The 16,455-nt window shown below is 31.7% G+C and overlaps 1 protein-coding gene across 1 annotated transcript in view; it reads right to left on the bottom strand.

The window, feature by feature from the left end:
• Window positions 1–905: 905 nt before the first annotated feature.
• LOC128994924 (glutamate receptor 1-like) overlaps window positions 906–16,455 on the bottom strand; it is a 116,448-nt gene continuing 100,898 nt past the window's right edge. Inside the window, exons 11-19 of the mRNA XM_054419758.1 lie at window positions 15,073–15,167; window positions 11,613–11,836; window positions 10,468–10,647; window positions 9,399–9,597; window positions 8,228–8,472; window positions 4,227–4,335; window positions 3,331–3,468; window positions 2,655–2,726; window positions 906–2,170 (exon numbers count right to left, since the gene is read on the bottom strand). Of these exons, the coding sequence (XP_054275733.1) occupies window positions 2,075–2,170; window positions 2,655–2,726; window positions 3,331–3,468; window positions 4,227–4,335; window positions 8,228–8,472; window positions 9,399–9,597; window positions 10,468–10,647; window positions 11,613–11,836; window positions 15,073–15,167 (1,358 nt within the window). The 3' untranslated portion in view covers window positions 906–2,074. The remainder of the gene's footprint in view (window positions 2,171–2,654; window positions 2,727–3,330; window positions 3,469–4,226; window positions 4,336–8,227; window positions 8,473–9,398; window positions 9,598–10,467; window positions 10,648–11,612; window positions 11,837–15,072; window positions 15,168–16,455) is intronic.

A 16,455-nucleotide genomic window follows, 5' to 3' on the forward strand; every position in this document is an offset into this window, starting at 1 on the left:
TTCACATTTTTCCTAACTATAATTTAAACATCACATTATAATTAGTAATTAGAATATAATTGAGTATATGTGTGTTTTCCCATTAATACATCTACGACGCAAAAAATGTTTTTGTCCTAACTGAGCAAAATTGAAATAAGTTTTTCAGTCAAAAGTATTTTACGTACAAGCTTTTGAAAGTATTTCTTTGTTTAATATGTTTATTTACCCTGCAACTTTTGAATAAAAAAAGTACAAAAAACCTCTCTAGTCGTTTTACGAACCATAAACTAGGTGTGGAAAGACTCAGACTAAATAAATAACCCATATTGTTATTTTACTTCGTCGTCATATATGTTAAATAAAAGTAGTTAATAAAAAAATAAACTGTGTATTTTGAACAGTAATGTTGTAATGCCCTTTCTTTTTAAGACCCCTTCATAGTATTTACAATACGCCTTTTTTTATAAATACACACAAGATGATATATTTACATATTTGCATGCCTTTGAAATTAACATCCCAGGTGAAGTTGATAATCTTTCAATGTCTAAACTGTTTGCAAAAGATGAAGTAATCCCATGGAGTTTACGGAAAACGTTCGTTTCAAAATATTGAATACGTATCATTAAGCTTTTGAGAATCTTATATTTCCATAACATAAAGTGTTAACAAAAAAAGATAAAACATGTAGAACATAATAAATTATAGATTTAAATTACTTTTCGGTGTTAATTGAAATACTTAAGATTTTATTTTGTGTAGTAGTTTTAACATTAAAATCAAAAATATTAATAAAAAATTAAACCAGATATTTTATTTATAAATTATTAAAAAAATATTGTTATTATTTTAATTTAAAATATCAATCTTGATAGTTTTTTTTATATAGTATAAAAAATTATGTAATTGTTAGAGATCACATTTATTTCAGTAGTTAGTATTTTGTGTAAAATCTTTAAAATGTTAAGAATTAAAAGATCTATGAACAATGTACTAGTTTCAAAAAGAGAAGACATTACTTTTGATTTCTGTGTTAGATAAACATGTTTTGATTTAAATTACCCTTGGAAAATTCTACAACCTGAGAATGAATTGCAATGTATATAATTTTAAGTTTTCCATGATTAACCCTCGTTACATAAACGCTATAGTAATAAATAAATATATCTTTCTCAGTTACTCTTTTAATCCTATTGCAATCAATATGACATATCTTTTCAGTGTTACAGCCTTTTTCAAATCCTTTACACAAAATCATCTTATAACTTTAAGTCTTTGCAGAAGAGTCATTACTTTCAATTTCGTCAATTTAAGCCCAAAAAACTTGGACACATTTCTAATTCATGGCTTAAGATGACGTTTTGTGATCATGTAAATTTCTTTTACTAAAAGCACCTAGTAGCACCATAGATTGTTCAGCAATTCTTGGAACCTAAACCTTAAACCATATTAAGAGAAAATTGCAAACAAAATATTTTTAAGATAATGTATTGGTGCTTCCAATAAGTAATAAATAATAAGTTGCATGTTTAATGCATTCGATGATCCTATTTAAAAGTATAGGGATAAGTTTCATTGTATTGTTTCTATGATAATTTATTTTGATAATTATTGGCATGATTAACAAATAAAAAAATGTATTACGTTATAAGAAAATGCTACATACACTCTAAAACTATTCTAAGTTTGTTCCAAGTTTTGGAGAAAAACTTAATTAGTTACCGACACAAAAAAACAATATTATTATCTCCATGATTAATAAATACAGAAAATGATTTTTTAAGAACGAAAGTTGAATGGCAACTTTCTAAACCAGGTAGTTAAAGATTTATTCAGTAATTTTCATCGTAATTGTTATATTTCCCAATTTTTTCGACTTTGGATTTACTTTTGTACCTTGTAAAAGTTCTATTGCCTCTTTTTAGGCAAAAATTAATATTTCTTCACAAACACATAAAAAATGTTTATGAAATAAACGAAATGAAACAGTTAGCTAGTTTGGTACATTGATTGCAACAGAAGACTACGGAGTCCGTGTCTATGTACAGTATTATACACTAGTGCAGGAGCTTGGGCGTCCCTAGCACCTACATCAGACCTGGGTGTGTGTGTTGCTGTGCAATTGGTCGCCATCTTGTTGGTTTATCTGGTTGGCTGGTGAGTAGTATTGAAACAGGTTGTCTCTTTTCTGGGAACATAAAAAAAACTTGTAAGGATACCTTACAAAAAAAAAAAAATCTATCATACCTGTTAAATTTGATTAAAATTGTTATTAATGTAGAGAAGTTGGACTTTTATCACACATATTTTTAGTGTGAGGAAAAGCTTTACCTAAAGGTTTCCTTTTTTCATAGGTACAATATTCATTTCCGAATCATTATGATTTTGGATTCCATTTTGAATTTGAATGGTGGCTCTGAGACAGAAATTCAACATTAATAGCAATAAAATGTCACTTAAAACCTGGAGTATACAACCCTTATGTTTGAGCTGCAAAAAAGTTCATTTTCAATAAAAAAAACTTGAAAATTTAAATATAACAGTAAAAATAAAATAATATTCATTTGAAAGAACGTATTATAGCAATGAATAATTTCAGTGAGTATATGCATATTTTAATCAATTGGTTCACTACTCTTACTAGAGTAACACTAAAATAGAGATTGACTTACCCTGCCATTGTCAAACTCTCTCCCTCCTATAGTTAACCTGGCTTTAGCTTTCATGGCATCCGATAAGGGAATCTAAAAATGAAATTATAAAAGGATTAAATACTTATAGCAATACAATCATACCTGAAATTGTAATACAATTCAGAAATCTAGAATAAAGTTAATTTGGACATTCAGTATACAGTATTCTTAGCAATTTTTATGAATATACTCACTTTCTCTTAAACTTCATAAATTTATAGTAAAGGTTTTCTACTTTACGGATATAAAGTGATCAAAATCATCAAGAAATTTAGTTTTTATTGTAAATAAATCTAACAAAAAAATTCTGAAGTGAATTAATTCATCAATAATCATCGGTTAGAAAATAATTATTGTCACACTACTTTGCACCTACAATCTTATAGATAAACAACCTCTAGAAAATATATTTTAAAAGTATTATTTTAATGTAAATAGTGTAGTGAAACTAAATAAAAACACTCGGAAAACATGCAGTACCATACAAAAATATTTTAGTATTATTAAGTAAGCTTGGAAATACATGTTTAATCAAAACCTAAACTTTATACGGATGTTATGATTGATTAGACTAATGTTGGATGTATACTATGTATTTGAAGTAGCACAAGTGCTTTTACAAGTTATCAATTAATTGTACCTATTGCGTATTTACCTTAGCTCTGGTCGCCTCGTTGTGAGATTTGTAGCAGAACTCAATGAGGGCCACACCCATGGCTAGGATGAGGCCCCCTATCAGGATATAGAATATACCCGCAACGTTACTCAGAGATAGCTCGTTCCTGGAGGCATCCTGTGGGAGAAAAATGGCTTTGTAGGTTATATAAAATGTTAAATAGATAGTTAAATGTAAAAATTACTCATCATACATGCATAATGTTACATGTTTAAGATATTAACAACTTTTTTTGTCAAATATTTTAATTTTAGTATTTAGTAATCAGAGACTCAATGTGGAGAGACTAAAATGGAGAATTTTTAGCTGGAAACAATTACTTCCAGTGATAAAAAAATAAGCCTGTGCACCAACCAAGAAATAGAAGAACACATTTTTTTTTTAAATTTGTAGGTAAATTTGTTCAGGTAATCCTTAGCTTAATATTAGGCAAAACGTTACAATTATAATTTACATTTTGTTTTTCCCTTTAAAAATTTAAGCACCAATAGAACAATCAAAAAGTTATCGAAATTTATGCTCTTAAATGGAGTGTTTAAAAAAGGTTATAGCTATTTCGTACAAAAAACTGTTGTTTCTGTAGTTTATTAAAAAACTATACATACCATCAGCAATGGTTCTTATTAAATTGCCATAGATTTTATCTTACAAAATTAAGCACATGAAAGTTTCAACAAATTAGTACAGTAGTAGAGTGGTGGTAAAAATCCTATTTCAAATAATGCATGCATGTCAACTACACTCGAATTATGATCATACTTATTCGATCTTCGCAATTTGAGTTTTGTTGATAACATAAACTCGGTCAATAAATTAAAATCAATTATATCAATAAATAAAAATAACTTTCTTTAGTTTGCTTTTTTTATATTTACCTGTTTACTATCATGTCTGCACTCAGTGCGGTCGTACCACCATTTATTTAGTAGTTTTGTGAGCTCCCCGTTTTCTATGAGTGATAACACTGCTAGATTTACCACCTCTCTGAAATAGAAAGAATTGTGGTAATGAACTTAGTTAAATGTAGGTTTATAGAAATTCATAGTTAAATAAACTCCTTGCAAATATGAGAAAACAATAATAGTAATTTAAATATCACAGTTAGCTATTAAAAAATATAAAAATAAAAAATCTAAAATAGCAAGTTCGGCAGTATAATCAAAAAGACACTTATTTTAGCATTTGAATCTTCATTATCTCATATCATCATGTGTTTAAACACTAAAAAGACATTGTGTTTTTGAGATGAGATTTATAGATACATATTTAAAGGGACAAAAACGATTTTACAATATTAGGGAGTATGAAGTTAATTTTTTTTGTGGCCATTAATAACAAAGAGAGAAAAGTAATTGCTGTTTTTGTCTTCTCGAAGCGGCCTTTCACAGAATTGTCATCAGGCCTGAATTGTTTACCGCTTAGCTCTCGATTTGGTAAAAAATGGTTTATTGTGGCTCTTTTTCATTAAATTGCGTTGCAAGAACTGGTATAAGAGGCCTAACTGTATCTCAAATTGAAAGTATTAACGCGTTATAAAATAATTATTAGTTGGAATAATAGCAGTTATGATTCGTTTGTATGAGCTATCTTAAACCTATACTACACCAAACTATACTAAACCAATACTAAAAGAATTCATGCAGGTGGTGAATTAGTTAGTTATATTTCTATATCTATACTGGATGGACACTAAATAAAACTTCGCGTTGTATACATATGTATAATCAGTATTTAAATGCACTACTAAAAGGATACAAGGACCTTTTAAAGACCCAATTTAAGTTTTGTTACTTCTACTTTACTGCACATACTTACTCCTTAAGAAAAGAAACCCAGTTACATTTTATAACGATAGTAAGGCAAGTAATTAGGTGTAATGCTTATGATTTTTACTACTATTCCATTCTCTTCAATAACATAGAGAGCAATAATTTATAAACTAAATGTTAATGTTGAGCTATTTACATTAAGTTCTTAACTATGTTACTGAATAAAATTAATAATTAACATACCGGGTGTCCCACGAAGGGGTTTAAACGTTTGATTTTATATTACGTGCCCATTAATGCACCGAACTTTTTTAAACTTTACATAGTTTACAAAGTAGGTTTTAAAAATATTCTGGAAAAATTTCAACTCCCTAACCCTAGTAGAAACAAAATGGCGGCATATTGACAAATTTACCTATGTGCTTTCTATAAAAACTACTTTCATGATTTACTAATAGTTATTTATTTATTACCTATTATTATTTATCAGTTATTTGATTTATTTTTAGTTTTCCATTAGGCTATGTTCTAGTTTTTTTTATTTAAAAGTCATATTGCCCTGGAAAGTAACAATAAAAATATTTTACCTACGACCGTTTTTTAAAGTAGCCATTTCAGTCCAGTTCTTAGAATTGAAAAGTTTCACTTTACAGCTGTTTACTTTCATATCCGCATAGTTTCATTTCATATCCGCATAGTTTTCTCATATCCACCCAGGTAACGGACCAATGAGGTTCAAGTATTGAGAGAAAAGAATTAAAATTGTAATGCTTCGAACGTCAACTAATCAGCTGATCAGCTGATCAGTTGACCAATTTAATTGTTGATCCAACTTGTTCATGTTGATACTCGCGTATTCTTAATTAAGTTGGTGGAAGTCCAAAAATAAATGAAATATTTGCCGAATTGTACCTGATACAATATTATTTATGGTAAGAATGCTGCTAGCAATGTAATATTTAACGAAGTTTAACAAACACGTAATTACAGGAAATCAGCTGATTATACAACAAGTCGTTGCATCACTTTCAGTGGCAATGACAATACACGAAAACATAACCTCTCTAAAAAGTTATCAGTAGTGATTGTTAGTAATTAATCCAGATTGATAGTAATTAAAAAACGGTCGTAGGTAAAGTAGTTTACGCAACTCGCGTTAATAGTCTTTACGACACTCGTAGAAGTTTTTAAGGCACTCGCCAAGGCTCGTGCCTTAAATTTTCTACTCGTGTCATAAAGACTCACTTAACGCAATCGTTGCGTAAACTACTATTATAAAACCAAAAATACCTGTTTTAATGTTTTTAAAGTAACGTTTTTCAGTATGCCGCCATTTTGTTTCTACTAAGGTTAGGGAGTTGAAATTTTTCCAGAATATTTTTAGAACCTACTTTGTAAACTGTGTTAAGTTTCAAAAAGTTCGGTGCATGAATGGGCACGTAATATAAAATCAAACGTTTAAACCCCTTCGTGGGACACCCTATACATGAATATTACAGGGTTAGTAAAAAGTGTGGAGACCCCCTGTAATTTTTTAACGGCCCATACTAGAAAAACTAAACTCAGCACACCATTATGGCATGTTATGAAGTACTTTTTGGGCATAACCGCCACTTGGTGTTCATCCCCAAAATAGGGGATTTTGGGGGAAACTCAAAAATTTCAAACACAAAGACCCATCGAGTAACCCCTCATTTTTGAAAGTTTTGGTACAAGAAAACCAACAACGGAAACTAGAGGTCTTTATCTCAATCTAGTAAAAAATGGCAGCCAATTGAAACTCTCATAAGTTCCCGAACCTAAAATGTGGGATTTTGGGGAAACTCAAAAATTTTAAATGATAAGCCCTATCGAGTGACCCCTCATTTTGAAGGTCATAATAAAATAAAACGAACAACGCAAACTATAGGTCTCTATCTTAACACAGTAAAATATGGCAGCCAATTGAATATAAAATTGCAAGTTATTTCCGATTTCTAAAGACTTTAATCAGCTTCCATTTTTTACGGGATTGAGATAGAAACCTCTAGTTTGCGTTGTTAGTTTTCTTTTACCAGGACCTTTAAAATGAGGGGTCACTCGATGGGGCTTATCATTTCAAACTTTTGAGTCTCCCCCAAAATCTCCCATTTTGGGTTTGATAAGCAAGTGGCTATTAGGCTTAAAAAGTACTTCATAAGATTCCAAAAAGGTGTGTAGAGTTTAGTTATCCTAGTGTGAGCCGCTACAACATTTACAGCGGGTCTCCAGACTTGGAAAGCTGTAAGTTAAATTTAACTTCTAAGAATTTCAATTGGCTGCCATTTTTTACTGGATTAAAATAAAGACCTCTAATTTGCGTTGTTGGTTTTCTTTTACCAGGACCTTCAAAATGAGGGGTTACTCGATGGGTCTTTGTATTTGAAGTTTTTGAGTTTCCCCCGAAATCCCCCATTTTGGGGATGTACACCAAGTGATGCCCAAAAAGTACTTCATAACATGTCATAAAGGTGTGCCGAGTTTAGTTTTTCTAGTATGGGCCGTTAAAAAAATAACAGGGGGTCTCCACACTTTTTACTAACCCTGTGTAAATATAGAGAGAGAGGAGTCTGGCGATCACGGCAGCAGTGGTAACGGGTTGTGATTATTAGATAAACATTGTTGGTGGGAAATGGACCTTCTGCAGTCTCTTTTTAACATTGTAATCATTAAAAAATTCATCTGGGAACAGTCCAAGGGAAAGAACGCAGGAACTCAGTCGAATCTCACCAATCACAAATGAATCTTATGTTACTGATAATGCCGTGACCTTCCAAGCCCAGCCTGAAGTAATGTGTAAAAAGGTTCCATTCTAGATCCTAAGGCCTATAGTATGTGAACTCGGACATAAACATACCCCCCATACAGTCAACGCCACTTTAATTATTTTACTTATTTTGTAGTGGTACTTAAATATCTTTTGATGATCATTCAGTTGGCAATCGTACTGGTCAGATGAGTTGAAAAAACAGGATTATTAACATTTTTAATCATTTTTAATCATGATGATTAAAAACAGGAAACACAATTATTAATATTCCCCGTTCCGGCACTTAAGCAACTCATGAACAAAATCCACTTGCTCTCACCTTAAAGGGGACCCCAGGGGGGTCGCCACTCCGAACCCCTTGGAGTCAAAGTTCCTCCCGACCTTCATTGTGTCACATGGCTCTCTTTCATTGGTGTACTCGTTCTTTGGTGACTCTATTAACAGCGCGTACTTGCCCTTCGACTGCCTCACTCTTTGTATTCCTTCGTCGTACGTTTTCACAAATACGTTCTTTCGTGAGTTCATGAACTCCCACATCTTGCTGTACAAGGTGATCTGTGATCTCTAAAAATCATAAATGGTTCATTTAGATTTCTATTTATTATGATTTCTGTATGCATATTTTTATATTGTTGGTGAATATTTTGTTATAGTGCCCAGTTAAGTGGTGATTTATGGTAGAAGGTTTATGGTAAAACTTAGATTTTTATAATCCATATTTTCTAGCCTCTGAGCTGGTTCTATGACTAAATTGAAATTTTACCTTCGTCAGCCAGCTCCTGATTTGTTCAACAAATCAGGAGCTGGCTGACGAAGGTAAAATTTCAATTTAGTTAGATTTTTAATAGTTAAACAAGTGCCTTAGCATTAACAGAATAAGTAGTTTAAAGAGTAATATTTAGAATATGTTAATAATGGAACATCTGTAGACAGGATTGTATTCATAGGTGTAATATTTATAATTTTTGCTCATAATATTTGAATGAGTTCTGTAATCCAACACTACACACTTAATTTTTTAGTTGTTCATACTCTGATAGCTGATGGGGTAGACATGACGTTATGGTTCGTTAAAAGTTGATTATTCAGTTGAATACCAAGTTCAAGTTGTATAAGAATGAAAATAGCATTAAACCTTCACGCACTCATTCAGTGGCTTCATTGTACTAGATCCCAGTTTTGTAGAAAACTTGCTACAATTTCAACTGTGAAACAATATGTTTTTTTACGTCAGTGCAGACCTCATGGATAGTAAAGTAAGTATTAAGCTTTTAAATTGTGAATATTATTGAAAAAATTGAACTTTGACCACCTTTTATCAAATAATTTCTTTGTTGTCCAATAAACTTTTGTCACTTCATAAAAAATAAAAATGATGAAAAATAGTAAAAGAAAAACTATGTAAATGTGCAATAAGATGATATTATTACTCGCACTTGTAATCATTAATGGAAACTCGAATGTTTTGTGGCCAAGCTCTAAAGGTTTACCCGGAAGAAATCCCAGGTGGATCCATGGTAGAGGGTGCCATACTGAACTTCCGTCTGGGAGGCGAGGTCTTCCGGGGAGTTGATGGGAGTGACCATCCGTTCTACAGTGAGGAAGGCAGCGAGGTTGGCGGTGTAGGAAGAGATGAGGATAAGAGTGAAGAACCACCAGACGCTCCCTACTATGCGGCCCGAGATAGATCTGTGGATAAAATACAGGGTGTTCGGTTAGTAAAAATCTAAGCTACAAGAAATCGTTCCTTCGGAAGCCATATATATCCGTTAATTTGTATTTTTTCGTAAATCAAATTCATAATTTCATTTTTTTTTTCATTTTAATAAATACATTCATAAGCCATATCTTGGAATTGTTCAAACCAATTTCAATTAAACTTGGTATGTATGTTAATCCAAAAGAGGTGTGTGCTAAACAAATATTGGCTTGGTCCAATTTTAAATTTTGGCCATTTGGTATTTATTAATTTTTTTTTTATTGCAGCTTTGAAAGAAATGTTTGAAACTATATTCTTTGGACCTTTGTCCATTTTAAAACTCCATTTTAAGAATATCACTTTTGTTTATTTAATTGGTTTTGAAATATAATTTGGTTTTGCTGATTTAAGACTCAGGATATGGGAATTTGTTGACAATTTATATTCTAGTTGTAATATTTTCTAAAAAAAATGGGGGTTCTCAAGGGATTTTGCAATTTTTAATTGGATTTTTCTGGTTTTCTTAAAATATGAGGTATTTTTAAGTCGAGTCCATTCTATTTCCCTAGTTTATACTAATATATGTTGGATATACAAACTGTGTTGGATTCATTAAATTGAACCTAGAAAACCTAAGTTGATCCTAAGCCTTACATGATTGAACGTTAACTTTGAGTTGATGTAAAAACTTAACTCATATATTTTGTATATTTTGTTTAATGTGCATATGGTTATAATGCACCCCTCCTCGGTGTGTTATAAGCTGAATCAGAATCAACAATTGACCAATAATGTGTGACAACTGAGTCCAGAGTTTCAAACCAGCAGGACATAACTATTGATTGAAAATATCACAATACCTTGGCGATATGTCACAGCCCTGTTGCATGAAGGCCCCCAGAGCGAACCATAGACTGTTGGATATGCTGAAGTCGTTGGCCAGCACCGCAGGAGCCTGTCCTGGAGTACCAGCATGGTGTAGCGAGTGATGATGGGGATCGTCGGCGTACGAAATAAGTCGCCACTCGTACGGAGAAAATCTGAAAGAAATTTCCATTAGTGCAATGGGGTCGTAATATATTATTATTTTGTGGGTAAAATACTTTTGTTTGTGTAATTTGGCGCCACTGACTTTTTACGTGTTTGTTAGGGAATGGCCTCCACTCCTGTTTTGATCTAATGCCAACCTTTTGTTTGATAGCATCATTATAGGCATATTGTACCTAAAGACATACTTCATCAGTTTACAGGGATAACCCTGTTGGGCGGATCCAGCATCTTTAAGACTTTTATGCAAAACTATGACATATTTGAGCTACCCAGAAATTAATAAATTAGTTTCTAAGTAAGCTACAATCATTATCTCTTAATACTAAAAGTGTTAAATTATCATCCAATTGTCATCTTTAAACATAATTTTGCTGTATTCAATCAAGACCTCACAACAAGAATTCAATGTGAGGTCTTACGTTTGAGTTAAGCAATGCCGACCAAAAGAGGTTCTTAAATTTAAAGGTAGGTTTTACATTAGGCGTTTTATTTTTTGATTATATTATTATTACCAGTTAGATGGGGACGCCACCTCTATTTTAACCCAAATATGAGTGAAGGATGAGTGTTTGATGACCTGTGTAGCTTTGTTTCTGACTAAGACCAGCTGTTTCATTAGTCAGGATCATTTATGTCCAATGATCAAAGACAGCCGGCTCCCAAATCGAACTATTAAAAGGCTACTAGCTTTTCTCAGGATGAAACTGGCAACCTTTTGATTACCAGGGAAGCACTATAACAACTCAGCTACCCAACTAAGTAATCATACAAAAACAGTTGAAAAGATATTGTCTATACAAAAATTTGAATGTTGGATTCTTAACATGCTTGTCATTTCCATTCACATTCTTAGTTCACCAAAGCCATCTTAAAACGAACAATATACAATTTCATCTGTAGATTCTACGATATAAATATCACTTACTCAATGATAAAATACATTCGCTCAGCTTACCTGCTGACGATGAAGAGGACGATGCTGACTCCAATGTAGGAGAAGATGACACACACCCAGATCTCCTTTGAGAGAGGATTTAGAAAGCTGAACACTCCTGGCTTCTGCTTGACTGGTTTCTTGATCATGATGCTGATCCCGAGCGACATGAAAGGCTTGCTGAAGTCAATCACTCTCTCCCGTTCTGACGTAATTGTCATCGGAGCGATCGCCATGTCTGCTTCCTGCAAATTACAGTTTGAATCAGAGTGATGCACATGTATTTTGTGGTGGCCTCTAATAACCATCACACTTTTTATACGATCGGTTCAAATGGGATTCAAGATTGGGTGTGGGTTGTGTCAATAATGTATAATGACTAATCATTATGCTAACTGACCTTTTATATGAGTACGATTTTGAACTATTCTTTTAAACCTTGTTTAAGCTTTTTAAAAACCCTTTCATATTTTTTTATGCTGTATTTAAAACTATTTTCAACACGATAAACTTGTATCCTCCACTTGAATTCAACTATTTATGTCGGTAACCTGAAAATTTACGAATTATAGTTTCTCAAGGAAGAATATCCGTAAGATACGCAAGGTTTTTATATAATAATCCAAATATTAAAAATAATTCCTATTTTCCTCATATACAAAATGCTTGAAACATAGTTACTATTTTAAATTTGACATACCCTCATAAAATTTCATATAAATTGTTGAAACACATATATTCATTTCCTGTATGTATTTTAAAATACTTGTCATAAGTTTTCTATATAAAATAAAAAAAAAACGCATTTTACTCAGTTAAAACGTGAATAAATAAATTAATTATCTATAGTTTTATGATAAACTCAATGCATCTCAATTTTTCAAGTTCAACCCAAACATAAATCTGTATTTTATTTTACCCAACAGTACACATAGTTATTTCGGCACATTTCCAACTCGGGACAAAACGAAAGGACCATGAGCCCTGTAAATGACGTCACATTATAAAGATGGCCCCTCAGGAAATCATCTGATGGTGGTAGAGTGTCGCCGGCGCTGGACATCATTTGTCAAGACCAGTCCAAACTTGTAGAGATAATCAGCTGTGACCAACACTGCTGTGGAGCGGTTGTTAGTTTGTACGTCGTCTGTTTATTATTCAAACTGAGTTTATAAATTCAAAACAAACTACATAAAGTATTGTTTTTAGAGTGAATGCATTTCCTATTGAAATTGGTGATTCTTGAAAGATGTTTTTAGATGTTACTGTGTTTGGCTGATAAAAGTCATAACAATCTATAAAGAGATAAACAGGTTATAGAAATTTTCTATGATAACATTTGAAGAATATATTTTCCTATTCCTCATCACGTATGAAACTTTTCTTCTGATAAGACTTCACTAGTTCAGGTCACAAAGCAAATATATTTATGGTGGGTACTAAAATAATCACTATGTTATTGTCATAACTTTTCAAATAACTTAGTTAATTGTTAACTATTAATTATTTGTTAATCATTAACTAAGTTAATTGCCGCATGGTAAATCTTTGGTAGATAAAAAAAACTTAAGCTTTGAATTTCTTGGGAACTAAAACCATGAATGTACATCTGGAACCTGATAAATTAAAATGGGAACAATTCACATTTTAAAATCATATACGTTATAAAAGACCGTACAAGTTATAGTGGCCCACGCCCTATGTATCAACAAGTATTCTACAGTTGGGTGTATTCCCCACATAAAAAAAAAAACCATACAGTTTGGATTGTGACACGTACCAAATTTAAAGAACTATTTAATAGAAGAAACATTAATGAGACAAAAACTAAATTAGACAAACATAAAACTTACTATACTAAAATAGATAATGTAACCCTAAATTACCATCAACAATGTTCCCTTATATGAAAGTGTTTACAAGCTTATGTGTGATTTCCTCATGAAACCGCAAAGTCCCTCAGAACAGTAGAGCTTAATGATGAAGCATTATACAGAGCCCTCAAGGACATCTCTGTGACCATCAATTTGTCAATCTCAGTATACTGTAGAGGATCAAGTGTCCATCCCTAGGGTTATCTCATATGGATATTAAAACGAAAACAAGACTTCCCTGTTTAATTTGGCCTAGTTTTAATCCAATCTAGTTTATAAGAGTTTTTAATGGTTTTAATGCTAAAGTTTTCTTGTGATTTTAAGGATTTAATCTGACTATTTTTACTGTTTTAGAATCGTCATATTGTTGTATAGCAACATTAATTGATAACCCAACTTAAAAATGTATTTAGGTAAATTGTTGAGCTTGATGTTAAACCGAGATAAGTAATGATTTGAGGGCGAGCACTTCAACCACTCCCCTTACCACACTTTATTTTTGATTATTCATAAATTAAAGCTATTAGGGTTAATAATAATTCATACAAGTTAAGAGAATGTAGGAGTTTTGTGGTTAGTTGTATTGTTTGAGAAAAACTGTAACATTTCTTCTTTGAGTGTTTGATTAGATTTATTTATGCTTTTACCACAAAATATATAAAGGAAATAAAGTTCGTGTAAAACTCTTGAAAGATATACTCAAGCGTATACTGTTAATTCATATGTAAATGTGACATATATGTTTAAAGTGTTTATATGACTTATTGTATTTCCTTTCCATAAATTCAATTTATTCAATAGGACTTGCAATGCTGATTAAAAAGATATTAAATCCCTAAAGTTAGTTTTTAAGGATGTCATAATACCATTAGCGTCCAGTAGAAGTGATTTTACAATTATTGAATCAATCCCATTGGATTTCTTTTGGTTTTGGATTCTTTTTCAGTTGTAGACTATTTGGATATCACAACTTTTGTATTGTGATATAATACGGTATAAACCAAATAAAAAATCTTCAACTAATTATAGTGATTCAATGCATAATGTTCAATGTTATTGTGTTTCAAATTATATAGTTTGATATGCATTAGAGTTGTGTATGGGTTTTAATTACATCGATATCTGGTTAATTTTTTCTACAAAATTTGCGAAAACACACCAGATACAATCAATCAAAATTTATTTATTTATGGTAAATAGATCAGATAGATATCCCCAAAATGCACGGCAATCCTCTTCGGATATATATATTTAATACACTTAGGAGTTCTTTTTTTACTGGATTCTCTTCATCCTTTTTATTCCCTCATATTCTTGGATTTTTCACCAAGAATTGCATTTAATAAGTGTTTTAATAAAACTTGGATATTGTTTATCTGTTGTAACTGAATAATTGGGTTTTATGTCAACCATTATTGCAAGTAGTGCTGCATTCCTAATCCTGTTCATCGCTCACCCTAACAAAAAGTTTATGCCTAAACATCAATATTTTAAAAATTTTCTATCCTCTTTTATCCAAAGGGACATTCTAAACAGCTGATAATTCACTTGACCATTTCATTTTAACTTAACTGCTGGTTCAACATGTTTACCTAAGTGTTACTTACCTTCCTAATGAGTTCTCCAACCATTCCATCCCATCCACCTTTCACATCTGAGTTCTCAGCTCCATACTGACCGTCTTTCACTATTCTCAGTTCATCTGGGAAAACATTGCAAAGAGGTATACATTTATTTAGATTATTATTCATAATGTAGCCCCCGAACTATTTAATTAGACCATTAAAATGACTTGCAGACCTTTACGTCAATAGTTCAACAAAGTATAGTCAAACACACAAAACATGTTTCGCCTATTCAAGCATCTCGATCCAAGTGATCTACTAGCAAGAACGCTTCATTAATAGAGTCGTTAATTAACACTCAAATAAATACACAAATACAACACACACGAAAATACTTTTTACATTTAAAGTAGGCCTAGCTCTACTTTTAACCGGTCGCGGTACTCAGGCTGACTGACTGGAATTAAATAACACCTGGACATATTTTGAGATTTAAATATCTAAAAAGCGCACCTTAATGGGATTTGCATATATTTTTTTATATTTTTTTTAGTGGAACATGTTTTGGATTATATTTAGATTATAATTGTTTACTATATTAAGATTATTACATGACTTTTAATCTTTTTATTATATTAAAAATCAATCACAGGCACTATTCACAAGTATTGCATGATGCAATTTAAACTAATGATAATAAACTAGTGGGATTTTTGAATAAGAAGTATGGGATATGGTTTGACACATAGGAACGACGTCAGTCATAAAAACTGGAATACCTAAAGTGCTAGGGCATTTGACAAATTTAATGAAATCAATTGATATTCATAGTAGCTGTCTAAATCTACTCCAATCATGGATTTGAATTAACCTATTTACGATTGTTATTTAAATTTAAAAAGGTTTACAATACCTGCAAATAGTAATCCTTAGTTTCTGTATGGCAAGTTTCAGTTCTTAATCTGAACCATCATCAGACCCACAACGTGCCAAGAAATCTGTTACTTTCGAAAGTCATCAACAGAGATCAATCAATAACACACTCACACGAGACATGAAAACATAAAACTAACTCACTTTTACAAAAAACCATTGAATAAACAAAGGGACATTGGAAAAAGCGAGCGTGATCGGACTGAAGTAAAGTCTAGATGGTATATTTCGTTATTTTGTAAAACTATGTCCGAATTATGTTTCAGTGTCTCGTGTGTGTGTTAGTTATTGTACTCTGCTGGACACCTATTTAGTAAGTCTCATGATGTTTCTGATCTAGTACCGAAACTAATTGACTCTACAGCAACCAAGGTTATACTTAGGTATTGTAAAACCTTGAAAATAAAAACAGGAATCTGAAGGCTAAACCCCTCTATGCAATTTTTAAAATCATACTACTTATCATATATGGACTTAAATAACTAAATTTAT

This window comes from Macrosteles quadrilineatus, unplaced genomic scaffold (genome assembly GCF_028750875.1).
Source record: "Macrosteles quadrilineatus isolate MER2022 unplaced genomic scaffold, UCM_ALF_1.0 Scaffold_5__1_contigs__length_97177068, whole genome shotgun sequence".
NCBI classification, from domain to species: Eukaryota; Metazoa; Arthropoda; class Insecta; order Hemiptera; family Cicadellidae; genus Macrosteles; species Macrosteles quadrilineatus.